The sequence below is a fragment of the Mustelus asterias genome, chromosome 4, assembly GCF_964213995.1.
Source record: "Mustelus asterias chromosome 4, sMusAst1.hap1.1, whole genome shotgun sequence".
In the NCBI taxonomy this organism is placed as follows: Eukaryota; Metazoa; Chordata; class Chondrichthyes; order Carcharhiniformes; family Triakidae; genus Mustelus; species Mustelus asterias.
The window spans coordinates 105,010,283-105,038,250 of NC_135804.1; the positions used below are offsets into that span (position 1 = coordinate 105,010,283).

Here is a 27,968-nt window from a genome sequence, read left to right on the forward strand (position 1 = left end):
CAATTAAGTAATAGTTTAAAATCTTCCAGGGCAGACTTCATGTGCATTTTCATTGTATGTCTCTATTATTCATACTGAAACAAATTATTTAGAGGTAACTAAAACTCCACAGAAATACCATTGCCTCAATGAGAACAGAAGTTCAACATTAGTTTGTTAGTAACAACTAAAAGCCAGCTATCTGCTGCTTTTACCAGCAGAACCATTTCTTCATAACAACTAGCACTTGCATGTATCTAACAATAGAGCCACATTGAAGCAAAGAAGAGAATGTACTCATATCAGCAACATTTTTCCAGGGTGGTGGCACAATGGTTAGCACTGCTACCTCTCAGCGCTAGCGACCCATGCTCAATTCCAGCCTTGGGTGACTGCCTATGTGGGTTTCTTGGGGTGCTCCAGTTCCCTCTCAGTCCAAAGATGTGTAGGTTAGGTTGATTGGCCATGCTAAATTGCCCCTTAGTGTCCCAAGATGGGTAGGTTGGGGGGATTAGCAGGATAAATATGTGGATTTACAGGGATATGGCAAGATGCTCTGTCAGAGTCGGTGCAAACGCGACGGGTCAAATGGCCTCCTTCTGCACTCTAGGGATTCTATGGCAAAGGTTATTCATTTAAGGTCATAGCTGTCATTGTTGTCAAACTGAAAAGAAAGTTTATAATTGGACTGAAGGGGGAAAAAATTGCAGGATTATAAGAGCAGGAAAATGGTGCTAATTTTAAAGTGCCAGCATGAGCATGATGGGCTGAAGGGTCTCTGTTTGATGCATCAGTGTCTGACAAGTAAATGTAGATTTGGTCACTCAGTTAAATCAGGACAGGTGAAGAGGGATGAATTTGCAAGAATCAGTGCCCAAAATTTGTAAAACACTAATAATGTAATTTTCTCTTAACATTATTTCAAATTCTTACCAGATCTATAAGCTTGGTGATGGGCACTTCCCTAATTGGCTTCTTCATTCGACACAGTGATTCAAGTGATGTACCAAAGCAACTTGGCAAGTAGTTTCCACCGATTGTTAGGAAATAATCCTTCCCCCGATCCAGATGCAAAACCAAGATGTCCTCAATTTTATCTTCAGCTGAGTTTAGTAATGTCACCGAGTCCTTGCTGACATAAACTTCAAGTGATATATCCACAGACTCATCTGAAAGAGAACATTTACAAGTATTCAGGAACTCTTCTTAAATATAGACACTTAGATAAAACCATAGCTACTTGTATTTATATGATACTTTCAAAAGAGAAGTCCCAATTCACAATTGAAATAAGTAGGGGAATAGCCATGGAGTGAGAAATCCAAAAATGTGACAGAATTTGCCTGCAAAGCAGAGTTTCTATAGATTCTTATAGATAGAGAAGAACTGAGAGGATAACTGCAAGGAAGTGTGTTGAATCCTTTAATGCCATGAGAGGGGGAATATCACACAAGGCCAGAAGCAGAGTGTTGAAGGGTGCGACGAAAGATGCAAGAAAACAAACATAACCTCAGGATATCTGAAAGTGCTTCACAGCCAATATAGTGCTTTTGATAAAGGACTGTTTTTCTCGTAGGGAAGGAGGCTAAGAGGAGATTAGATAGAGATGTTCAAAATTATAAGTAGGCTGGACAGAGTAGATAGGGAGAAACTGCTCCCCCTCATAAAAGGATCAAAAACGAGAGGGCACAGATTTAAGGTGATTTGCAAAAGAATGTGACGTGAGGAAATAAGCACTATTACTTCATCCTCATCTTCTACTGTTAAGTCCACGATTTTTATACCTACTAAGCTCCTGATCTATAATTCCTCCACCTCCCTTTGTACAGCTACAGGGGGCACTCTGGGAGCTCTGTTGTGGGGGGTTCACCTTATCCATTGGGAGGGTGAGTAGCCCTTCTGTGTGTGGGGTCATCACTGTTGCCCTAAAGCCTACCACAGGAGGCCAGAAAATTCCAGTCTAGAAAATAATTAGATTTTAATTTGTCAATTTTACTTTTCAGTGAATATAACAATTTATATTTTGTAGTGCTGTTCAAGCACAGAAAGATGCATTGTCAAAATTCACCAGCTGATTTGTGTGTCAGGTTTTGCTCATTATCATAGAATCCCTACAGTGCAGAAGGAAGCCATTTGGCCCATCGAGCCTTCACTGACGACAATTCCACCTAGGCCCTATTCCCGGAATCCCACTTATATACCCTGCAAGTCCCCCTAACACTAATTGGCAATTTAGCATGGCCAATCCACCTAATCTGCACATCTTCGGACTGTGGGAGGTTTAAGGTGCGAGGAGCAAGGTTTAAAGGAGATGTAAGAGGCAGATTTTTTACACAGAGTGGTGGTGCCTGGAACTCGTTGCCGGGGGAGGTAGTGGAAGCGGATACGGTAGTGACTTTTAAAGGGCGTCTTGACAAGTACATGAATAGGATGGGAATAGAGGGATATGGTCCCCGGAAGGGTAGGGGGTTTTAGTTAAGTCGGGCGCATGGTCGGTGCAGGCTTGGAGGGCCGAAGGGCCTGTTCCTGTGCTGTAATTTTCTTTATTCTTTGATACTGGAGCAGCCGGAGGAAACCCATGCAGACACGGGGAGAATGTGCAAACTCCACACAGTCAGTCACCCAAACCACGAATCGCTGTGAGGCAGCAGTGCTAACCACTGTGCCACCCAGTCATGGAGACTGATACGGCTATTTTAGTCAAGAAGGATAATAGCCACTGTTAAAAAAATAGATCCACAACTTGTAGAAGAAATGTTGAAAATTTAAGCACACGAAGACCTTGTTTATTTCTCAACATTACTTGTGGCTGCATGAACTGTGCGTGAAATTAAACAGTTGTCATTTGTCAAAACATAAGTTTTGTGGATTTTTTTCCTCCAAAGGTTGATGCTAAAATATTAATGATGGGAAAAAACTGTCGGGCTATAGGGAATGGACAGAGGAGTGGGACAGGAATTGGATAGCTCTTTCAAAAGAACCTGCACAAGCACGACGGGTCAAAAAACCTTCTTCTATACAATGCCACATATAACACAATTAAAATTTGGAAACTAAAGGCTAGAACTGAAACTAGAAATAAATTCATTCTGACCTCTACAAATAATACTGAAGTTTTAAGTTTAGGGACTAAGGTAACATTAAAATTATTTATCGGTATAATTCAACTTAGGTTGTTAGAAATCACTGACCTGTGAGAGCACAATTATATTACTGGAGCACTAAATGGTGGCTGTTATTCTTAGTTTACTTACAAGGTTCAAGATATCCTTCACAAGGTTCTGCCCGTAGCCACTGTTTGCTGTAATGGCTGTCATTCAGTTTGGGAATGAAGGAGAAATGACATGGCACTTGTCCATCGTTAGTTATCTGAAACTTTTCCCTTTGCAGCTGCCGGAACTTAACGTCCCCAAATGTAAACTGTAATTAAGGAAATAAAACTTTCGTTGATGCTTCATTTTGGTTGAATTATTCCAAAAGATGTTTTTAATAAATATATGAATTACTTGTGCCTGTTTTAAAAAAAAACTTATCCAGGGTATCTCAAAGATTCTGGAATAATTGACCTGTAGATTTTTAATCACAAATACTATTCCTTTCACTTTGCCACTTTCATAAAGCTCAGAAAGGATAAACCATTAATGTCCTGTAAAAACTAATGTTTCGCATGCTAAGTGGTATTTGAAAATTTTCAAATTCCATGCTACAGTATCCAATTCACAGTTAAACAATTTGTCTGACTTGTTAATGGCAGACATGTTAAGCTGCACAATTTAGACTGATTCTAAGCTCCCTAATGAGTAGTACTTTGCTGCTAAGATGGCTTATTACATTATTTCCTTTAATGTATTCAATCTTGACAGTCCTTTTTAATGTTATATTGAAGAACTTTGAATTGGTGTAAAAATAATTATTTGGGACCTCTGTGGAAAAATATCTCAGAAAATCGTGGGCTGGGATTTAATGGTGAGGAGGTGACCCTGCCCACTGCTTAGAAAGTTGGGGCAGTCTGCCTTTACTGACCCTGGACTCAGCAATGCTATTCTGTGGGGATCAGGCAATTAGTACCCTTGCGGCTCTCATCCTCCAGGCAGAATGATCCACCTCCAAGAGCTGCCAGTCAGAGGAGCGTCAGTTCTTCTGTCACAGCAGTGCCACTAAGGATAGTGGCCAGTGCTAGGATTGCAAAAGTCCACAAGACATGCTAGTGATGGAAGCTGGAGAAGGTGGGGTAGACTTGCCAGATTCTGTTCTGTTAGGCAGAGGTGATAGGGGAGGTGGGGCCTCCCCTATCACCTCGACTAGGAAGAAAACTCCCTCTAAAGCCCACAGAAAAGTCACCATGGGATACCCTTGTCAATGTAGCCTGGGCACCTGCTGCTGGTAAAATACTGAAAGAGGCACTTAAATGGCCATTTAAGGAAAGTAATTGGCCTAAGGGCAGGTGGGCTGCATGACACCTAATTCATCACTGGTAAAACACCAGTGGAAGCAGGTAGGTGGTGGGCATGACATCATTTGCCATTGCACCTAATTTCATGCTATCCCTACACCTCTCCTGAATGAAGGCAGGATGACGGAAATTTCGAGCAATGTTACTGAACCAAAGATCTTCTTTGTTACTTAATCATATTTTTCCCATGTTAGCACTACTTGTATGATATACTCCCCCATTACTGTCATTAAACACATTTCATCATCCATTGAATCTTATATTATAGAATGTTCTGTATGGCACATAGTTAGTTCAAAATGCTAAACAGTATTATGAATAGAAAATATGGCACAGGCTAATTTTGTATCCTAGAAACACTGACCAAAGAACAGAAATGTAATTTTAACTATAGCAGGATGACTTGAATGGTAGACATTTAATATTCCAGGCACAGATCATAGTTGCCATGCAGCTTCGCTCATTTGCTCTGACCTGCAAAAATTTAAGTAGCATTCTGGTAACCAGAATAGAAAAAGAATCCATCTGAGTGGTACTCATGGACTTATAATAGGTCATCGAATTGAAATGTTAACTGCTTTTCTCTCCAGGTACTGTCTGATCTGCTGTTTATTTCAAGCATTTTGTTTCCATTTTACTATTTTTGAATGTTGCAAGAAAAATATCCTGGAATACGTTTTCCATGGAGAGTGACATTTAATGGGTCCAGGGCTACAATCCTGGTACATTCAGTTGCAACACTGGCAAAGATAATTCATATATAGTACATGTACAATAAAAGGAGGTTTTCACATAGGCTACAGGCATTTAGAATCAATTATACTAAAAACTCAAAATACTGTGGCTGACCACTTACATCTCGTCCACTAAGGGATAAAGAAGGTAGGAATTCATTCTCCATCCGATCCATCACTCGAACAATATCTTCAAACACCTTTTTGTACCTCTGCTCATCTACAATTTTCACCTACAACAAGAATGGAAGATGTTAATCTGATCTTTCTCTTAGATATACACTCTACATATATTTACATTTTTTACACATAGCCATTGTGTTGCACCTGTTTTTGAGCATGACGTGGTGGTAAAGTTGGACGCAAAGCGCTTAGTGCGATTGGCACTGGTTTTTGTGATTGGTGCCATTTGATGAGCGCCAGATTTCCGGCACGGTCAGCCTCTCGGCAGAAATGGGCGAGAGGCAGGTTAATGCACGTAAATTTATTTTAATACAGTTTTACATCTGCTTAGCGAGCCTGGCACTCAATCGTCCAGGTTCGCACTCCCCTTTATGACCTTGCCGGGAAAGCTTCCTTCCGGTGAGGAATAGACATGCTCTCTATGAACGAGGAGCAGTCGACTTGGTTTTGCTGGTGGAACCAGAGGCCATTGAGGCCACCTGGGAAGGCCGAGGACAAGAGGGACTGGTAGTGCCACCCTGGCACCTGTGCAATGCCCACCAGGCAGTGCTGGGGCGGGGCTAATGAGGGGAGGGAACCCGTTGTCACTCTGCAGCGATCAGTGGGGGAAGGGCAACAGGTCCGCGATTGGTGGGGGAAGGGTGGCGGGTCCGCGATCAGTCTGGGGGTGGTGGGAGGAGTCAGCAGGGGCCACGGGTCCCTGCGATTGCGCGGGGGGTGAGCTGGTTCAGCTGCCTGCACTAGCAGGGGCCTGACAGCTCTCTCTTTTCTGTCAGACCCCTGCTTCTGCTAATGTGCACTTGCAGCAGCATGTTAAGCTCCGCCCACAGACTTCTGCTGTGAGGAATAGACTTGCTCAAAATTTTGCAGGCAGAGTGCGTATGAGGCGGGGGGAGGGCTGAAAACACATCCAAAAGATGGATCTGAAACTCTCCCAGTTTGAAGTCTGCCCAGCATTTAGAAAAAAAAGGGGGGTAAAATTACACCCTTTCTTCAGATTTGCAGGAAGGTCACAACACACTATATCCATCATGCCTAAAGAACCTGTATTTATACACTGCTTTTTAATGACCCTCCGAATATTCCCAAACATTCTTACAGCCAAACAAATACTTCTGAATTGTAGTTAATGTAATATATAAAATGCCGTCTAATTTGGTGCATAGCGAGGTCCCAATGACTGCATAATTTGCCTTTTTAAAAAGTGTTAGCTGAGAGATAGCTATTGGTTCCACTGTGAGAATTCCCCTGCTCTTTAAATAGTGTCACGGCATTTTATATGTCCACCCCTCAGGACAGATTCCTTATCTGGACTATAGGAGCGGTAAGCCATTCAGCAGCTTGAACCTGGTCGTTCATTCAATAAGATCATGGCTAATTTTCAATCTCAAATTCCATGTTTTGACCTGATTATCTTAGGGACCTTAATTCCATCTACCTCAGTATTGAATGTACCTGAAATGACATAGCATCACAATTTCTCTGGGATAGACAATTTGAAAGATTCACAACCCTCTAAGCGCCGAAATTTCTTCCATTTCAGTGCTAAATGGCCAACCCCTTATTCTACAACCATACTGTCTAGTTCTAGATTCTCCAGCCATGGAAACAGTCTCTCATTGTCTACCTGGTCAAGACTCCTCAGAACCTGAGATCACCACTCATTCGTCTAAAATCCAGAGAGTATTGGTTCATTCTACTCAAACCCTTCTCCCGTGACAATCCTCTCAGTCAGGAATCAATGTAGTGTACAGATACTCGATTCCCTTATCCGGCGTCCTAAAATCTGGAAGGACCTGAAAACTGGCTATATTTGAAGTTGATGCCCTGGGAAGCAATTTGAATAAAACCATTTTGTTCTTAAAGCTTTATTTTATGTATTATAAGGCCTAGGCCCCTAAATCCATAAAATCCCCAAAACCGGCACACCAGAGCTTCGGGGATAAGGATCTGTTACCTGTATCTTCTTTACACAGCCTCTAAGACAAGTATATATTTCCTTAGGTACAGACTAGATCTTATACAGTATTCCAGGTGTTTTTTCATCACAGTCCTGTACAACAGAATTCCTTAGTTTTGTTATCCAACGCCCCTGCAATAAAGGTCAATATATCATTTGCCTTACTAATTGCTTCCTGCCCTGGATGTTAACGTTGTGGTTTTTTATTGATTAGTGGGATGTGGGCATCACTGGCTAGGCCAGCAATTATTGCCCACCTGTATCCCCTTGAGAAGCTGGTGGTGTGCTGCCTTCTTGAACTGCTGCAGTCCACGTGCTGTAGGAACACCCACAATGCAGTACAAGGACACACAATTTCCTCTGAACATCCTTTAACAATTTCTCACTATTATTCTGCTTTACTGTTCTTCCCACCAAAGTGAAGAAATTCACATTTCCCCACATTACACTCTATCTTTCACACTCAACCTATCGATATGCAAACTTTGCACCCTCCTCGCAGCTTACTCTCCCACCTATCTTTATATCATTGTATCACTGACTGGAGTCATACCTAGCAAAAAAATGATGGTTTTGGTTTTTGGAGGCCAATCACATCAGCCTGGCAGCAAAACCGCAAGAGTTCCTCAGGGTAGTGACTAGGCCCAACCATTATCATCAGCTGCTTCATCAATGGCCTTCTCTCCATCAGAAGGCCAGGTATAGGGATGTTTGCTAATGACTCAAATGTTCAGTTCCATTTGCAACTCCTCAGATAATGAAGCAGTCTGAAAAGCTTGGACAACATTAGTGCCAAACAACGATCATCTCCAACTAAATAAAATCTAACCATTCAACAATATGATCCATCTGATCATATGCCAATCTGCACATGACTCAGGTGGTAATTAAGAGATTATTACCTTTGAGATGCTGCTAATGAATTGGCCTAGATCCTCAAACAGCACCTCACTTTACATAGGTTGTCAGTTCCTGTTTGGAGCATGACAACTGGATTTTCCCCTCCCATTCCAAGTTCTCCTCCAACCCCAAACAAACGCCCTTTACCTTGGTTCAGGCAGGCAACATAACATTTGAAACTGCTGCAGAGAATAATATGGATCCACCTGACTATTCTATCCCCTACCAATATTATACTCACTCTCTCCACTTTATTGGCCTCTTGTACTACAGTGCCACGGTCAGTTTGCTTTTCCACCCTGCCGTCGTTCACACAAAGCAAAAACCTCAAACAATTGAATAAGGGCAAAGTTCAAGGCTCCACATCTGGGGTCATCTTATCTGCCTCTGTTGAAGACACATCCTCCTATCCCTGATCACTAACCAGACCTGAAGCACATCCCAACCTTAAGGGTGAGTCCAGGTTGAATATTTCTGATGGCCAGTTGGTGTAGGAAACAACCAGAAATCAATCCTTATTCAGTTTAGATTTATTCAAAGAGAAACATTACAAATGTATAACTTCCAACTCTACAACCCACCAATTCTAATCCTGAGTGTTTCTGTTTACGTAATAATCAAATGAATGCCCATCCCCACCTGTATACACATAATCTTATTTATATAATTAAAACAGGTAATACCTTTCCTCCCTGATGTGTTCACCCATTGAACTTAAACTACCCTAAATTGCTTCTTGATAATTCTAAATCTGCCCGTGCTGAAGATTCTGTCTCACTCTCTCAAATTGGATTCAGCATCCCTTTTTAAATTTAACCTACCATCTCTAGGTGATTCAATCTGGGCTCACTACCTTTATTCCTACTCTAATCACTATTTTAATTATTAGGTGAATGCGTTGAACACCAACATTGAAAAGAGTATGAGGAAAGACAAGGTAACCCTGGAAGCGGAAATCAGTTAACATCAAATTAAAAGATTGGGGAAGAAAGTGGCATGAAACTCAGAAGAATTGATTTGGAAGAACAGATTATGGAACTGCAGTGGGAGAGGAAAGAACAGGTTTACCAATTTTGTTTTCAGCAAAATGGTTGGAAAGATTATGTACAGTAGAAAAGTAGCACAAGAGAGAGAGGTAGACACACAAACAATATATACCCCAACATCCAAGAGTGAGCTGACAGGCTTGTGATCACTGGTTCGAAGCTCCATGTGACTTCGATAACTTTTCTGATGTACACTTTCACCTCTCCAGAGTACGCGATCACACCATGCTGGGACACGGCACTTGCCACTGCCAAGGAGAAAGTCAACATGACATAGTGGTACAATAACTTTGTGATATAATATATAGTACAATAAACAGGAAATATTTGCAGTAGGCAAAATATCAAAACTGATAGAAAGTGTGCATCTTTCTAATTCATTTGGTTTACATGATTTGTCAGCATCTTAGAGATTTAACATCGCCTTGATTTTGTGGGCAAGGTTTGAGTCAGAGGGAGGGAGGGAGTTCGGGGCTAGGGGAGAGGAATAAACAGTGCCAGTTTTTCCTGTGTTGCAAACAAACCTCAATTAAAAGAAATTGCGATAGCCCTCCAACTGGCATTCTCAGCCAAGGGAGTTAGCCAGTATTCCTAATACTCCAGGAATGGGAGCCATCATTGTAATTTTCAAAATTGTGGGCGGCACGGTAGCACAGTGGTTAGCACTGCTGCTTCACAGCTCCAGGGACCTGGGTTCGATTCCCGGCTTAGGTCACTGTCTGTGTGGAGTTTGCACATTCTCCTCATGTCTGCGTGGGTTTCCTCCGGGTGCTCCGGTTTTCTCCCACAGTCCAAAGATGTGCGGGTTAGGTTGATTGGCCATGCTAAAATTGCCCCTTAGAGTCATGAGATGTGTAGGTTAGAAGGATTAGTGGGTAAAATATGTAGGGATATGGGGATAGGGCCTGGGTGGGATTGTGGTCGGTGCAGACTCGATGGGCCGAAGGGCCTCTTTCTGCACTGTAGGGTATCTATCTATCTATCTAAAAGATATAGAGCAGTGAGAAATATTAATCCCCCCCTAAAAAAATTAGTTACGCAGGAACACATTTACAATAAAAAAATCTTATAATTAATAAAGCTTTCTCAAAGAGTACAAAGAGTTTTGTAAAAGTATGTATTTGATTGAGTTTTGCACTTTCAGCGAAAAACTAATGTTGATGTCCTTGGCACCCAATGTCAACAGTGGATATTTTAAACCAGTGCACTGGTAAAATTTAGCATAATGTCTCAACTTCTAAGAGGAGTTACACCCTGATGAGAACTTTTGTTTCCACTTCTGACTTTATTCCCGCTCACAAATGATAAACCACTGCTAATTAATAAGAAAAAAAAAAGATCTGGAATAGGGTAGAGAGTCAGAGGGATTAAGTTCTAAAGAGCCAAGGCACAAAAGTCAAAGTCAGTGGTAATAGTTGTGGCAAAGAAACAAAACATTTGTACAAAGTGTGAATGAAAAATAATGAACAGTACTGTCTGAAAGAAATATATAAGAAATAAGATTCAGACTGGTACATGCCAAAATAAAAAATCAAAACTGGGTAACAGAATTCATGGTCTGAAAAAGTTGAACTCAGTGTTGATTCCAAAAGGCTGTAAAGTGCCTAACTGGAAGATGAGGTGCTGTTCCTTGAGTTTGCTTTGGGCTTCATTGGAACACTGCAGCAAAACAAGGACAGAAATGTGAGTGTGAGAGTAAGGTGGCAAATTAAAATGGCAGGCAACTGGAAGTTTGGGGTCATGCCTGCAGACTGAGTGTTGGTATCCTGTGGCTAATCTGTGACTAGTCTCCGTAACACAGAGGAGACCGCAATGTGAGCAGTGACGACAGTATTCCAAACTGAAAAAAACTACCAAGTAGATTGTTGTTTCATTTGGACAGAGTTTTGAGTCCTCGGACAGTGAGGAGGCAGAAGATAAAAGGGCAGGTATTACACAGGAAGATGCGTGGAAAGTGGACAAGATGGTGAGAATGATAGAGGGTGTCATGGATGGAATGGTCTCTTTAGAATGCTGACAGGCGAAGGGTGTATGTATGGTGATGGCATCATGATGAAGGTGGTAGAAATGGCAGAGAGGGTATTCATAGAATCCCTACAGTGCCGAAGGAGGCCATTTGGTCCATTGAATCTCCAACAGAGCATCCCATCAAGGCCCTATCCCCATATCCCCACATATTTACTCTGCTAATCCACTGTGGCCAATTCACCTAACCTGCACATCTTTGGACTGTGGGGGGAAACCGGAGCACCCAGAGGAAACCCAAGCAAACTCCATAGTCACCCAAGCCTGGAAATGAATCTGGGTCCCTGGGCGCTGTGAGGCAGCAGTGACACAGTGCTGCCTATAATCCTTTGAACATGGAGGCTGGTGAGCCATTTGACACTTTCAACTCAAAACATAAACTGTTCCTCTCTCCATAGATGCTGTGAGACCTCTGAAGTATTTCCAGAACTTTTGTTTTTAATTCAGATTTTCAGATTGCATCTACACATTCTGTTTTTATCCTAAATTTTCATTAGTGCCAGAGTGCAGAATATCATTTGGGTTGAAATGTGAAGAGAGAAGCCAAAATGAATCCAGTAGTAGCAATTAGGTGACACCTAGTTAGGACTGTACAATTAAAATAGGCATGACAGGGGTTTCTGCTCCTAAGATCAGCCAAACCAGCACTAAACACAAACTCAAAAAAATTCAAATGAAAATTATGGCCATTGCAAGTTGAGTTTCTGTGATCTTTCGACTAAATTAAAAAGCAAGTGTAGAAACATGCTCCATGCTGATCACGCACCCAGTCCAAATTTGCACTTTTTCACTAATTCTGTCTATCTGTGGGTCTTCGAGGAGGCTGTTAAAATTTAGCTTTTTTTTTGAAAAGGACACCAATGGACATGTTTTAAAAGCTTTTAAATATATTTTTTTAAATTGTAAGGAACTAACTGAAATGGAAATTGTTGGCCACGATATTTAATCAATTCTATCATAATATCTGTGAATGATGACAGGCAACTTAAAGAACACCTTTGCGAATGGGTTATGAGATACCACTCTTCATAAACAAGTCCATTGAGATTAATTACCTTGAGTCCCACCGATCTGATTTGGTATCATATTTGTAAGTTGGTCTGAAATGAATTTCCCCTTCATGGAAGTCTGCAAAAGCTTTCTTAGTTTTGCGCTGGATATTCAACTGAAAAACATTTTAAAAAATTGTCATAATCAAATATTAGACATATTTTAATCAAATAATGCTCCTAATTAAATCAAAGAAAAAAAGTGAAAAAAATGACACCCTCCTCCAATGCAGAAGAACTGAAGGATGTCAAAGACACTGAATTATATGTGAAGACAAAATCAAAAACAACACCAACCTTTCTCCAATCTGCAAAGTTTATATTGCTAGTAGGACTTACCTTTCCCTTTAATTTTTAAAATATATACTTGTTTCGGAAGAGAAAATGGCTATTTCCAAAACTAAGCAATGAGTCAATAATAAAAAGGAATAATCAGTCATTGCAAAAAGCTCCTTCTCCAGTAAATGTTGCCAGCACACTGGTAATCTTCGTGCTCCCCACCACCACCACCTCTGCTTCTGTCTTATTTTTCAATTTGACCTAAAACAGACCAGCTCATATAGAGTTCTTAAAGCCAATACTGACGAAATAAATATTATTTGAAAAAAAAAGCTGAATTTCAAAAAACATAGCTGTAAAAAGATATTCAGTGTCACATTGCTCAACATGAAAAGTATCTGATAAGTTACTTAGAATTTGAACAAATGCTGATGACTCAAAAATTTTGCATTTTGCTGCTCTTCTTTCAGCATTCTGCATTTACTCTAAATGTTCGTGTTAACAGAGTTTCAATATTAAAACAGGTTGCAGGTATAACCATTAAACCTGTATGTTTTAATAACTAGTCACAAAACTTGATTATTTGGTATTCTGAAGTATAATTACATAATAAGTTAGCACTACCAAACAAAATTGTCCTATTTTCAAATACATTGCTTATAATTACAGTTCTAACAGTTAAACTGAAAATGGTATAAAATCAGAAATATTTAATTTTACCTACCTGGTCATATTCTAAAAGTTTCTTTAAGTCTTGCTTCTCTATCAATGACTTTACTTCACCGGCATCTGGGAGGCAGAGTCTGTAATTCAGATCCCCAAGCCAAATAACAACGCTGAGACAAGAAATGTAAATAATATAAGGTCATAAAACCAATTTGGATAGATGTAGAGACTACATTACATGCAAAATTCTCCATACTGCACAAGGTAGTTTTATAATTTGCATTCGCAAAGGAGTACTGTGTTCAAACAGGAAAGTGTCTTGCATCGTGTCGTAAGTATATGAGAACAACTTTTCCAGATAGACAATAGATATAATCTGCCTTTCCAGAAGTTCTAAATTACTTGGTTCGCAGTTGCAGTTCACATTAGCAGTTCACATTAGCTACGCTATCTATTTTGCATTATAACTAATTGTGCTTTGTTTCAAATGTACCCAGATGGCTTTCAACAAACCTGTAGATGTTAGACAAGGCCCAAAAATACTGTGGGTGTTGCTTTTAAACAGATTCTCTCTGTTGTAAAGAATACAGTACTACAGTTTTAAATTTCTTGATTAAATGTTACTTCTTACAAAAAAATCTGCATTGTATTTTTCACTAATTGAAAAGGATAAGGACACAATGGAAAGGCTGTTTAATTTACAAGGCACACCCAAATAGATAGTGAGTGTTCATTTTTTGACATGCTTTCTTATATATTTCCAAGTAAGTTCATCACAAGTGCACACTTACAGTCAACTTGTTGCATTAAACACAAGTAAAAACTATGCTGGAAAATGTCAAATTGGAACACAGTGCTGCTTTTCTTTTCTTTAAATGCCTGCCCAATTGTCCAGTCTAATATTAAGACCAGGGACTGGATGCTTCAGTGCCTTTCACTTCTGTAGTCTGGGTTCACATTTAAAGGGACAAAAGTTCCCTTGTATTCTCTTCAGAAGAATCAAAAATAGAATTACTTTAAACACACTCATTCCAGTTTCCAAAGAGTTTGCATGGGCCTACGACAGAAAACATTGTACTAATTGGCAACCAAAGTGGGAAACGGATTCAGGAAAAGCTACCGTGAGGTAAGAGGATGTTCTTCTGAGATTGGATATGACACACATTGTTGGGACAGAGGAAATGGAGAATTATACTGCATTTGAACATGTCATTTGTGACTCTGAAGTACTAGATTCAGAAACTGGGTGATTGAATTGAAACAATACCTTATAACCTAGTGCAAATATTCTTCACCCTGGTGAGCTCAAAATTTATACACACATTCACACAAAATAAAGATTGTGGCCGGAACCTCACCACTGTTCATGCCGATGGGATTTTCCCATTCCGCCGCAGTGAACGGAGATTTGGCAGGCCTCCAAATTCTCTGGCCTTACTGCAGCGAGAGCGTGGCGCGAACGGGCGGTTAAGATCGCGCCCTGTGTTTCCATCAGTACACAAACACTGGGCTGAACATCAACTTATTCCACAATAGCAGATACTCCTCGAGCCCTTTTCCATACTTACTCATGTTTACTAATGTTTATAGAAGGTTGATTCTGCTGAGATACTTGGAACGTCATGCGAGCACAGATGTCTTTGTAATCTTGATTTCGTCTCTCGAAGTCCTCCACGTGAGCGGCCAAGTGAGAGTTCACTATGCAGAAACTTGTGTTGTGAAAAACAAATCGTACTGCCACTCCACCTTTATTACCCTGAGAAGGGGACACCCACATGTTAATTCATCTTTTGCCCACTCTGGCACAAACCTGTACATTTTATACAGATGGCGGAACCTTGTGATATTTTAAAATAGGGACAGTGACTTTGTTCATTTTCATAGCCATGTAGCACAAAAACAGTAATAAACATGTTGAGCAGATCCTAATGGAAGGTTGGCAGTGTACCACACAAATGCTAGATCAGTCTTAAATGAGGTAATGCAGTGCGGCAAACTATTCTTTCCTAGGCCTACACTTGACAGTAAAGCCTACCTAAATAATCCATGACATGGAGTTAGGGTGAGTTTCAAAGATTCACTAGATACCTTTGTATTAATAGTTTATTAATCCCAATATTACACCAAAGTAAACATATTCCTCAGAATTTTCAAAAATAATTCGAGACTTTAAAATCACGGTCTAGATCTTCCGATCAGGATCAGAAACCCTACTCTGACCCGAATCAGACCAAAAAATAGACACTTCCCTTCCTCCAATTATTCTGAGTGATGTTCTGATGGGGGATCCTTCACATCCAACTGAGTAAAGCATTAGTGAATCCAACTGGTTCACTAATATCCGTTAAGGAAGGAAATCCTTACCTGGTCTGGCCTACATGTGATCTAGACCCACAGCAATGTAGTTGACTCTTAACTGCCCCTTGAAATGGCCTAGCAAGCCACTCTGCTGTATTCAACCCACGAAGAAAACACAAAGGAATGAAATTGTACGAACCACCTGGTATCGAACTATGCACCAGAAACAACAACGGCAAACCCAGTCCTGTCCATCCTGTAAATTCTTCCTTACTCTGGAGGCTTGTGCCAAAATTGGGAGAGCTGTCTCAAAGACTTGTTAAGCAATAGCCTGACATAGTTATAATCACGGAATCATACCTTATAGATAACATTCCAGACACCACCATCCCCATTCCTGGATATGTCCTGTCTCACCGGCACGACAGACCCAGCAGAGGTGGCGGCACAGTATCATACAGTCAGGAGGGAGGTGTCCTGGAAGTCCTCAAAATCAACTCTGGCCCCCATGAAGTCTCATGGCACCAGGTAAAACATGTTGATTATTACGTACCATTCCCCCTCCGCTGATGAATCAGTATTCTTCCATGTTGAGCAGCATTTGGAGGAAGTACTGACGGCGACAATGGCACAGAATGTTCTCCAGGTGGGGGATTTCGATGTCCATCACCAATAGTGGCTTGGTAGCACCATCACCAATAGTGGCTCGGTAGCACACCACAGACTGAGCTGGCTGGGTCCTAAAGAACATAGCTGCTAGACTGGGAATGCGGCACGTGGTGAGGGAATGAACAAGAGGAAAAAATATATACCTGACCTCATCCTCACCAACTGACTGCCACAGGTGCATCTGTCCATGGCAGAATCGGTAGGAGTGACCACCACACTGTGCATGTGGAGACCCAGTTCCGTCTTCACATTGAGGATACCCTCCATCGTGTTGTGGGGCACTACCACTGTGCTAAATGGGATAGACTTCGAACAGATCTAGCAACTCAAGAGTAGACATCTGTGAGGTATAGGCCATTAGCAGCCTCCACTCAACCACAATCTTCAACCTCATGGCCCGGCATATCCCCCACTCTACCATTACAGGGATTAACCCTGCTTCAATGAAGAATGCAGCAGAGCCAGGAGCAACACCTGGCATACTTAAAATGAGGTATCAACTCGATGAAAATACAACACAGGACTACATGCGTGCCAATCAGCATTAGCAGCAAGTAATAAATAGAGCTAAGTGATTTCTCAACTGACCAATCAGATCAAAGCTCTGAATACTGCCATATTCAGTTGTTAAAGGTGATGGACAATTTAAAAACTCAGTGGAGGAGGCGGCTCCACAATATCCCCATCCTGAATGATGGAGGAGTGCACAACATCAATACAAAAGATAAGGCTGAAGCATTCGCAACAATCTTCAGCCAGAAGTGTTGAGTGGATGATCCATCTCGGCCTCCTCCAGAGGTCTCCAACATCACAGATGCCTTCAGCCAATTCAAACAATATCAAGAAACAGCTGGATAATGCAAAGGCTGTGGGCCTGACAATATTCCAGCAATAGTTATGAAGACTTGTGCTCCAGAACTTGTCACGCCCTGAGACAAGCTTTTCTATCCAAGCTATAATACTGACATCTATCCGGCAATGTGGAAAATTGTCCAGGTATTTCCTGTACACAAGAAACAGGACAAATCTAACCAGGCCAATTACTGCCCCATCAGTCTACTCTCGATCATCAGCAAAATGATGGAAAGGATCATCAGCAATAACCTGCTCCTGCATGCTCAGTTTCAGTTTGACTGGATCACTGAGCTCTTGATCTCATTACAGCCTTGATTCAAACACGGACAGGAGAGCTCAATGCCAGAGGTGAGATGAGAGTGACTGTCCTTGACAAGAATATGACATCAAGGAGCCCTTGTAAAACTGGTGATACTGGGAATCAGGGGGAAAACTTCCTGCTTGCTGGAATCATTCCTGGCACAAAGGAAGATTGTTATGGCGGTTGCAGGTCAATCATCTTAGTTCCAGGACATCACTGCAGGAATTCCTCAGGGAAACATCCTAGACTCAACCATCTTCAGCTGCTTCATCAATGACCTTCCTTTCACTATAAGATCAGAAGTGTTTGCTGATGACTTCATATGTTCAGCATCCCATTCAAGATTCTTCAGATACTGAAGCCGTCAATGTCCAAATGCAGCAAAACCTGGACAATATCCAGGCTTGGGCTGACAAGAGACAAATAGCATTCACGTCACACAAGTGCCAGACAATGACTATCGCCAACAAAAGAGGATCTAGCCATCACCCCTTGACATGACATTATCTTTGCTGAATCCCCCACTAACAACATCCTGGAGATAACCATTGACCAGAAACTGAATTAGGTTAACCATATAAATACTGTGGCTACCAGTGCAGGTCAAAGACGAGGAATCCTATGGTAAGTAACTCAGCTCTTGACCCTTCCGAAGTCCACCATCTACAAGGCATAAATCAGGAGTGCAATGGAATACTTTCCACATGCGTGGATGGGTGCAGCACCAACAACTCTCAAGAAGCTTGACACCATTCAGGACAAAGCAGCTCACTTAATTGCTGTCCCTTCCGACAAACATTCAATCTCTCCAACATGACAAACAGTGGCAGAAGTGTGTGTCATATACAAAACACACCTCAAGAACGCACCAAGGTTCCTTAGGCAGCACCTTTGAAACCTACGACCACTATAATCTAGAAGGACAAGAGCAGCAGATGCCTGGGAACATCACCACCTGGAGGTTCCGCTCCACGCCACTCACCATCCTGACTTGGAAGTATATCGCTGTTCCTTCATTTTTGTTGGGTCCAAATCCTGGAACTCCCTCCCAAACAGCACTGTTGGTGAACTTACACCTCAGGGACTGCAGCGGTCCAAGAAGGCAGCTGACCACCACCTTCTGAAGGGCAACTATGGATGGGCAACAAATGCTGATCTAACCAGCGACATCCACGTTCCGTACAATGAATTAAAAAAAATCTCAGTGGGAGTAGTGCAGAGAATCGGTGCAGAAGCCACTCCCCTTTTTAATGGCAATAGCTACTGTATTCTGGTAAGTAAAGGGTTTAAATGTCCCAAAGCTTCTTTGAAAAGCTACAGAGAGAAGGTAAATGGATAAGCTGATAGGGTAGGTAAGGTAGGTGGAAGTGTTAAATTGGTGGGATGGACTCGATAAGTGGGTAAGGAAATGTTGGGAAAGGTAGTTGTCTAAAGGGTAGGATGGGTAAGGGGATGGGGTGGTTGAGGTAAGTGGATAAAGGGGTAGGATGGCAAGTGTGCAGGGCGGCAGATGGGTGAAATGGGTAGGTCAGGTTGGTGGCCTGTAAGGAGTCAGGTAGTAGGGCTATCAAGTCAGATCGGGGAGTGGTTAGGAGGGTAGTCAGAGGTGGGGTGGGGAAATAGGTTGGATTGCAGGAGGAGTCAATCAAGTCTAGGGCTAGTCAGATCTGGTTGGAGAGGGGGAAAAAGTAGGGGGTTGAGGGGGAGTCATGGTCAGTGTGAGTGACTGGTTGGTCAGTTCTGTAGTTAACCAGGTATTAGGCTCGGTTTTTTCTGTCCAACATTTCCTGGGTAACTATCCTGGTAAATAAGATGAGCCGTGCAAAGTGTTCATCTCTAACTTCTTTGGAGGGTTCTGGAGAGCATGGGAATTGCTCACTGGAAGTTCACACTTCCTGGACAATTTCCTCAGGAGTACTCGTGTTGGGATTTCTGAGAGGTCCCATTTACATTTTCTGGGGTATGTCAGGTCTCCCACTATCCGGAGACCGAAGATCTGAACCCAAAATGTGAACTGTTTTGCATCACATTTTAATACATTTTAACCTTTATGTGGAAGATGGCAAGTTCTTCCAGCAACCATTAAAAATAATAAAAATGGCTGGAAATGAATTGGTTATTCAGTGTCTGGAAACGGAACAGATAGGATATTGACAGTTCATGTGCACTTCCTTCAGTGATGATTAACTTTGTTCTTACCATCTTTCCCATGATTCCTGTCCCTACGGTCTCTGCCTCTACATCTCTTATATGCTTTTCATGTTCCTTTTTCACAAACACGATCATCATCATTCCAACTAAACGAATGAGTTTCATCTAAAACATGGAAAACAAAGAAGAAAAAAACATTTCTGAGCATCTGTGAGTGACAGGAAAATGTACAAAAGGACTAGGGGCCACTGTTTCAAAATGTTGGGTTGCCCATTTAAGATAGAGATTTTCTGGCCACATTCGCCCTGAAACTGGAAAATCCTGCCCGAGGTCAACAGACCATTCCATGGTCTGCCCCTTCCTCGCTACGATTCCTGTGGTAGGCAGAATGGGAAAATTCACCCCCTCATCTGTGTCTTAAATGAGCAACCCGTCATTTTGAAACAGTGGTCCCTAGTCCTTCCAAATAACCAGAGATTGTGTTTGAATCTTTGTAGATAACTAATCAGTAACTTACTTTCAAATATTCAGGTGCTTAACTAATTTTCTGCAGTTTGGAGCCACTGTAACTTACTTTGTAATATTTGGATTTGTGATGCAAACTTCTTTCTGCAGCATTTAGCCATTCTTGCTCCTTGTAGGAATCAAAGTAAAAGAATGCTTCGGTACTCAGATCCAACTCCTGAAAACTTAAAAACAAGCAAAAGAACCAGTGTTTGAAGTCAGCACCCAAGTCCATCAAAAATAAAAATAATTCCTGCAGGGTAATGTACTTATTTTTCAGAAAATTCTTATTAGACTTACTTACTAGAATTCTTTGTAGCAAATAAGTCATAAATTGCTAATTATTTGACCTTGTCCTCACCCGTATCAATCTACCTGCCACAGGTGCATTTGTCCACGACAGTGTTGGTCGAAGTGACCACCACACATTCCTGTGGAGACCGAGTTCTGTCTTCACATTGAGAATTCCATCCAAGGAGTTGTGTGGCATCACCAATGTGCAACATGCCATAGATTTAGGACAGATGGAGCAACTCAAACCTGGGCACCCATGCGGTGCTGTGGGCCATCATCAGCAGCAGAATGTGTTTCAACCACAATCTGTAATCTCATGGCCTGGCATATGTGTCACTCTCTACTATTACCATCAAGCCAGCGATCAACCCTTGTCCAATGAAGAGTACAGGAGAGGTTGCCAGGAGCAGTACCAGGCACACCCAAATATGAGGGTTCAACTTGGCAAAGCAACAACAAAGGATTAATTGAATGCCAAACAGCAATAATGGCACCCTATATAAAAACCAAGTGATTCCATAGTCAACAATGGATCAGATCAAAGTTCTGCCATATTCAGTAGTGAATGGTGGACAACAACTAAACAACTAATCTGAGGAGGAGGCTCCAAAAATATTACCTCCTCAATGGTGGGGGTGCCTAGCTGCAACAAACAAGGCTGAAGCATTTGCAACAATCTTCAGCCAAAGTGTCATATGGATGATCCATATCCTGAGGTCCCCAGCATCTCAGATGCCAGACTTCAGCCAATTTGATTCACTCCATATGATAAGAAGAAACGATTAAAGGCACTGGAAACTCCAAAACCGACTGGCCCTGACAACATTCCGGCAACAGTACTGAAGATTTGTGCCCCAGAACTAGCTACATTCCCAGACAAGCTGTTCTAGTACAGCTACAATACAGGCATCGACCAAACAACGTGCAAAATTGCAGGTATGTGCTGTACACAAGAATTAGCATAAATTCAACCTAGCCAAAGACTGCCTCATCAGTCTAGTCTTGATCATTAATATAATATTTGCGCCACACAAGAGTTGGGCAATGAACATCTTCAATAATAGAGAATCTAATCATCTCCCCTTGACATTCAATAGCATTACTATTGCTGAATCCCCCACTACCAATATCCTGGAGACTGCCGTTGACCAGAAACTGAACTGAACCAACCATGTAAATACTGTGGCTAGGAAAGCAGGTTAGAGACTGGGAATTCTATGGCAAGTTACTCACCATCACCACCACCCCACCCATCTCCCCAAAGCCTGTTGACCATATAAGGTAGAGATGCCAGCGTTGGACTGGGGTGGGCACAGTAAGAAGTCTTACAACACCAGATTAAAGTCCAACAGGTTTATTTGGAATTACAAGCTTTTGGAGCGCTGCTCCTTCATCAGGTGAAGGAACAGCACTCCGAAAGCTCGTGATTCCAAATAAACCTGTTGGACTTTAACCTGGTGTTGTGAGACTTCTTACTGTAACCATATAATGGAATGTTCTCCACTTGCTTGGATGAGTGCAGCTCCAAAAACACTCGAGGACTGTGACACTATCCATAACAAAGCAGTTTGCTTGATTGGCACTCAGTTCACCAACTTCAACATTCACTCAATCCTGGCATTAATCAACTCACAAAGGCTCTTTTAACAGCACCTTTCAAATCTGCAAACTCTACCACCCAAAAGGACAAAGCCTGCACATGTTTCAACATCACCACCTGCAAGTCCCGTCCTCCCTCCCAAGCCACACATCATCCTGACTTGGAAATATATTGCCGTTCCTTCACTGTCGCTGGGTCAAAATCCTGGAACTCCCTTTCTAATAGCATTATAGGTGCAGCTACACCACATGGACTGCAACAGTTCAAGAAGGAGACTCACCACCACTATCTCAGGGGTAATTTGGTATTGGCAAGAAGTGCTGGCCTAGCCAGCAATATTCTGTAACAAAATTTAAAATACATTTGTTTTATTTATGACTATTTACTTACCCTAAACAGTATACATCAGGTGGATGAGAGTCAGCACGAAGCCAGGGATCCAGGCTAGCATCAGGAGATTGTCCATTCACGTTCCAGGTGCCAATGAAAAACCTAGAGACAGAATCAAAGATCAAATTTTTATCTAGTTACTTAATGAATGATTTAAGATTGAACATTCCAAAGGGAAATTCAACAAATAGCTCTTTCAAAATTACATCGGTTCTCACACAATCTAAATATGATGGCAAAGTGCACAAGTGTGAAACTGTCATAGGCACGCTAACTCCTTTTTCATATTAAATCACTCTTGGGCATAGATTGGCTTTATCAATGGGAAGAGGATAACCAGGGAAAGAGTAGGGCCCATTAGGGTCCAAGGGGGCAATCTGAGGGTGGAGCCAGAGAACATTGGTGGAGTGTTGAGCGAATATTTCACATCCGCCTTCACTCAAGTAAATGAGAATTTTTAGTTACAATTAAAATTTATTAGAATGTATTGGAATCAGGTTCACATCTGTTATGGGTGTGAACCTGATTATGTTGCCAGCAAGGGGCGGCGAAGATCGGAAATTGCAACCTTGCCGGCAAGATCCACGATTTTCGGGTTTAGCCGGATCTTGAGCCCTTGCACCATTCTTGTGGATGGAGAGCACGGGCTCAAGATTGCCCCCTATACCTTCTTTACATTTTTACCTTTCTTCAGTTCTGTAGGGAAGTCATTAAGACTCATAACATTAACTCTGTTTCTCTCCAAGATGCTGCCAGACCTGCTGAGCTTAGCCAGAATTTTCTGTTTTTATTTTATATTAAAAACTGTTAGCTGGTCTGAAAATCTTTCCATTACTTCACACAATTTCACACAATAAAACAAGCCTAGAATGAGGAGACAAAAATAAATTCTCTATAACAGATGTTAGAAAGATTAAATTAAATGAGCCATCATCCCCTGAATGATTTTTAAAAATCCAGTATCCTTGCAGTCATTAGTCTCAGAATTCCATATAATAAAATGGAAGAACATACTGACCTGAAGTTCTGAATGTTGACATATTCTTTTTCACGTCGTGCAAGGTAGTGTTTAATGAGACCTTCTCTGGCCACAGATTGATTATTTGGCTCAAACAATTTTCGCATTGTGTTGGATACTCTTGGCTGTCCATTCCGTGACCCATCCTTCTCAGTAGATGGTCTATATGTAAAGAAAATCAAGTTACTTTGAAGTGTGCATGAAAATAAATCAGAAAGAGATGAATATACACTACTATAAGAACTTACTATGCGAGTAACAGCTAGTATGAACCTGTATTCTATAGATCAATGTCAAAGACAATAACAGAGCACCAATTGATGTTGTCACGCTACTTAAGTTTTTAAAATCAAGCATAAAAGATTAACTTTCTCAGTGGGAGGTATCTTCAGCTTTTACCTATATGTGAAAAAACATTTGGTTGGCATTAGGTTCAGAGCGCCATGCTTAAAAATTAAAATACACAATTTGAAGCAATCCGTGGGAACAGCTATCCGATTTTGGGGGTGACTTAATTGGTACTGCCCAGTCAAAAAATGATTCAGAATACAAGCAGGCTGAAGCCTTACAAAACGAAGTAATCCCAGGTTTGACTTCTGCTCTCCTGATGACAGAGCATGTGCCACAATTTGCCATGGTGTCCTTCTGTGATAGGGAGTAGAAAAACTGCTAGGATTTCCAACACTTCCTGGAAAGTGTAAATACACTTTGGATTATTTTATGTACTTGCTGTTGAAATTAATAGTCAAAGCTCACACATTAATAATGCCACTGAGACAATCAGTGATGGTGGAACAAAGAGTGAACAGTTCAAGAAGAAATTAATCAGATATTGATAGATTTTATAGAAACATAGAAAATAGGAACAGGAGTAGGCCATTTGGCCCTTCGAGCTTGCTTCTCCATTCATTATGATCATGGCTGATCATTCAACTCAGTAATCTGTTTTCGCTTCCCCCCTGCCCCTCCAATATCCTTTGATTCGCTTTAGCCCAAAGCGCTATATCCAACTCCTTGAAAACATACAGGCCCAAAAAAATTCTCAGTGTCGAATTTGCGTGAAAACTGGAGTAAATCACACTGATTTTTTCAGTGCAAGCTCAGAGAAGAAACTCCCACACTTTGTGCACTGCAGAATGCACTCGCGCTGGAGAGGCTGGCAGCATAGCGATGAGCGAGCAGGTCACTGCGCATAATGTCAGCATCCCCAGATCAGTGCATGCGCAGTGACCCCTGTCTGCCGGCCTCCCAATTGCTTGCCAGCTTTGCGACCCCCAGATCGCCGGCTCTCTCACCCTCCCACGGCCTGATCGTTGGCACCACAAGCATGCCCGGGCCCAGCCCCAACCTTCCAGCCCACCCCGACCTCCAGCAACTGTCCCTGCCCTCGACCCCTCCCCCCAGATCGCTGGCTTCCCTCCCTCCCCCACCAATCCCGACTGCAGATTGACAGCAGGATCCCCTCCCCCACCCCGCCCCCAATGATCGCCCCGTCAGGCCCTGGCCCCATTAGGCCATTTCCCCTTTGCACTGCCCCATGTCCGGTGAGCAGTGCCAGGATGTCCAGGGTGATCAGGGGACAACGCCCCCCCCCCCCCCCACCTCTGGGAGGCCCCGACTGCCCCCTGTTCACTCCAGTGGGGTTGGGCCGCCAGCTCCTGTAAACCCCACTGGAGTGAAATACTCCTGGCCAGAGGGGGGTGGGGTGGAGGCTAGTGAGCCGAGAGGCGTCAGTCCAGAGCTTGCTAATTGCATTCAAAATTGGTGTAAAATGACCTCCTGCATTTGTAATGCAGCTCCGTGCCTATTTCCGGTGCGGAGCTGATGGCACCTGGAGATGAGCTCGGGTCGGACACCCAGCGTAGATCACACTAATCCGGCCCCATTTAAATCTCTTGGCCTGCTGCACTAAAAAAAAAATCAGCAAAGTGGGATGGGAAAATCACCCCCACAATGTTTTGGCCTCAACTGCTTTCTGTGGCAAAGAATTTCACAGGCTCTCGAGATGAAAAAAAGTCTCCTCATCTCATGTCCAAAATGGTTTACCCCATATCCTGACTGTGACCATTGGTTCTGGACTCTTCCCACCAATCGGGAATATCCTTCTTACATCTACCCTGTCTAGTACTGTTAGAATTTTATAGGTTTCGGTTCCCCCATGCCGACACTATGGTTAAGAAAGCCCACCAACGCCTCTACTTTCTCAGAAGATTAAGGAAATTTGGCATGTCAGCTACGACTCTCACCAAGTTTTATAGATGCACCATAGAAAGCATTCTTTCTGGTTGTATCACAGCTTGGTATGGCTCCTGCGCTGCCCAAGACCACAAGGAACTACAAAAGGTCGTGAATGTAGCCCAATCCATCACGCAAACCAGCCTCCCATACATTGACTCTGTCTACACTTCCCGGCAAAACAGCCAGCATAATTAAGGACCCCATGCACCCCAGACATTCTCTCTTCCACCTTCTTCCATCAGGAAAAAGATACAAAAGTCCACGGTCATGTACCAACTGACTCAAGAACAGCTTCTTCCCTGCTGCTGTCAGACTTTTGAATGGACTTACCTTGCATTAAGTTGATCTTTCTCTACACCCTAGCTATGACTGTAACACTACATTCTGCACTCTCTCGTTTCCTTCTCCATGAACGGTATGTTTTGTCTGTATAGCGCACAAGAAACAATACTTTTCACTGTATGTTAATACATGTGACAATAATAAATCAAATCAAATTCCCCTTCCCTACACTTTACTATGGATATTGAAGTCAATTTTAGTAGCCCAAATGTGGTCCCAGCTAATGCAGCACAGTGAAACATGATAGTTAGATGTGTTACTCACTCTATACGAGAGGGCACTGCCACAGATGCAAAACTGCTTCCAGTTTGATTCTGTTGATTCTTCTTCTCCAGATTTAAAATATCAGTGAAATCATCATCAAACCTAAACTCTAACAGAGAAGAAAACTGCTAAGTAACCAACTTGAAAGAATTTCTTAAACTACATAATCCATCCAGATTTGCAAACACTATCAAACAGAATGGTCTGGAAGCAGCACGAGTCAGGATATCAAGAAATGCTGAGGTCCTGTCATATTCACAACAGGACCATGTCAGCATTTTGTTGCTCCATTTCCCACCTGGCAGTGGGTCAGACTGAGGGGCTGGTTGATGGCAGGTCAGGAAAGTCTGCAGATGTATACCTGGCTATCAGAGACAAAGAGGGTATAGCAGAAGGACTCAGGAAACAAAACATGAGATTAGAGGCTGGGGGGGGGGGGGGGGGGGGGGGGGGGGGGGGGGGGGAGGAGGAGAGAGGTTAAAAGACCCCCCCCAATATAACAGGAAATGTGCCATAAATGCTGTTTTATAGTAATATGCTATCCATGCTCATAGATTCACTATAATTTCTACCTCAGCCTCCAAATCTTTCAAGGAAAGCTGCATTATTGATGTACGGAGATAATGACATGGAATGGAAAAGATAACTTGATTCTTTACAACCACCACTTTCATTTCAGCCATCAAAACTGGTTGGAGGGGTGGGAATAAGTAAGGTGCTGGGCTGCATCATCCCATGTCGGCCGACTCAACAGGGGGCTTTGAGTTTCCTTTCATTTAACTTTCATTTGTAACTTCTGAGTTCTTTTCACAATGGGATTGCCAGCTATGGCTCAGTTGGTAGCACTCTCACCAATGAGTCAGATGGTTGTGAGTTCAAGTCCCTCTAACATGAAGTCTGATATGCATGTGCAATATTGAGGGACTGCTACACTGTCTAACATGTCATCTTTCAAATGTGTTAAGATTCAGTTTGTCTCAGGATGTGGAAGATCTCATGGTATTATTTTGAGGAGCAGGTATGTATGTCGTCCTTTTGCAAACATTTGCAGAATTTAAGTGATTCAGGTTTTTGACTATATCCATCCCTTAAAATTTCACCTACAATACATTTTTCTTCTCTTGCTACAAGCGGACTCCATGTACATTTACAAATATGCACAGGACATTATGTTGACCTTGAAAAGCTACATGCAAACAGGACATTTCAATTTTAATCTGTCTAAAACGTACTTCTATTGATATGGATCTAAACTCCGTCCAAATCAAACATTTAGCTGTAACATTTAACATAGTTCATGATAATGATTTGCATTCAATCTGTTAATAAGGAGGCATGAGTCCTTGAAAATATAATAAAATGAATATATAATGAATCAGATTACTGCATTAATTAAAAGCAATGACACGGTGACATTGTAAAAGCAATGACACTGTGACATTCAAAAACTTGTACATACCTAAAAGAATGCTAATTGTTTTAAGAATTCTATCTCCATGTAAAATATATTTTTAAAAATCTACAAGACAGCACAAATGTGATGAATTATGTAATACTGCATTCTACACATGCAACTTTCTAAATCTTGAAGAAGATTAAAATGCATCAAACTCTATTTATTTACATATTTTGTATATTATTTACGAAGCTTCATAATACACACAAGCAAAAAGTTGTCATGTGATGAACTGGTTCAATATGACTGACCTGATGCATTTCCTTCTGTGAGGAAATTAAGTCAGAAGTATTCTGTGATAAATAGCAATAAAT

The 27,968-nt window shown here is 41.9% G+C and overlaps 1 protein-coding gene across 3 annotated transcripts in view; it reads right to left on the reverse strand.

Annotated features, from left to right (window-relative positions):
- The window catches only part of ocrl (OCRL inositol polyphosphate-5-phosphatase), a 100,086-nt gene that overhangs the window by 20,480 nt on the left and 51,638 nt on the right, over nucleotides 1-27,968 (reverse strand). For all 3 annotated transcript variants that reach the window (XM_078211526.1, XM_078211527.1, XM_078211528.1), the window contains exons 7-18: nucleotides 26,199-26,307; nucleotides 23,355-23,516; nucleotides 22,337-22,438; nucleotides 20,123-20,237; nucleotides 19,597-19,713; nucleotides 14,843-15,030; nucleotides 13,333-13,444; nucleotides 12,336-12,445; nucleotides 9,368-9,503; nucleotides 5,289-5,399; nucleotides 3,234-3,399; nucleotides 913-1,148 (exon numbers count right to left, since the gene is read on the reverse strand). In XM_078211526.1, the coding sequence (XP_078067652.1) occupies nucleotides 913-1,148; nucleotides 3,234-3,399; nucleotides 5,289-5,399; nucleotides 9,368-9,503; nucleotides 12,336-12,445; nucleotides 13,333-13,444; nucleotides 14,843-15,030; nucleotides 19,597-19,713; nucleotides 20,123-20,237; nucleotides 22,337-22,438; nucleotides 23,355-23,516; nucleotides 26,199-26,307 (1,664 nt within the window). The remainder of the gene's footprint in view (nucleotides 1-912; nucleotides 1,149-3,233; nucleotides 3,400-5,288; nucleotides 5,400-9,367; nucleotides 9,504-12,335; nucleotides 12,446-13,332; nucleotides 13,445-14,842; nucleotides 15,031-19,596; nucleotides 19,714-20,122; nucleotides 20,238-22,336; nucleotides 22,439-23,354; nucleotides 23,517-26,198; nucleotides 26,308-27,968) is intronic.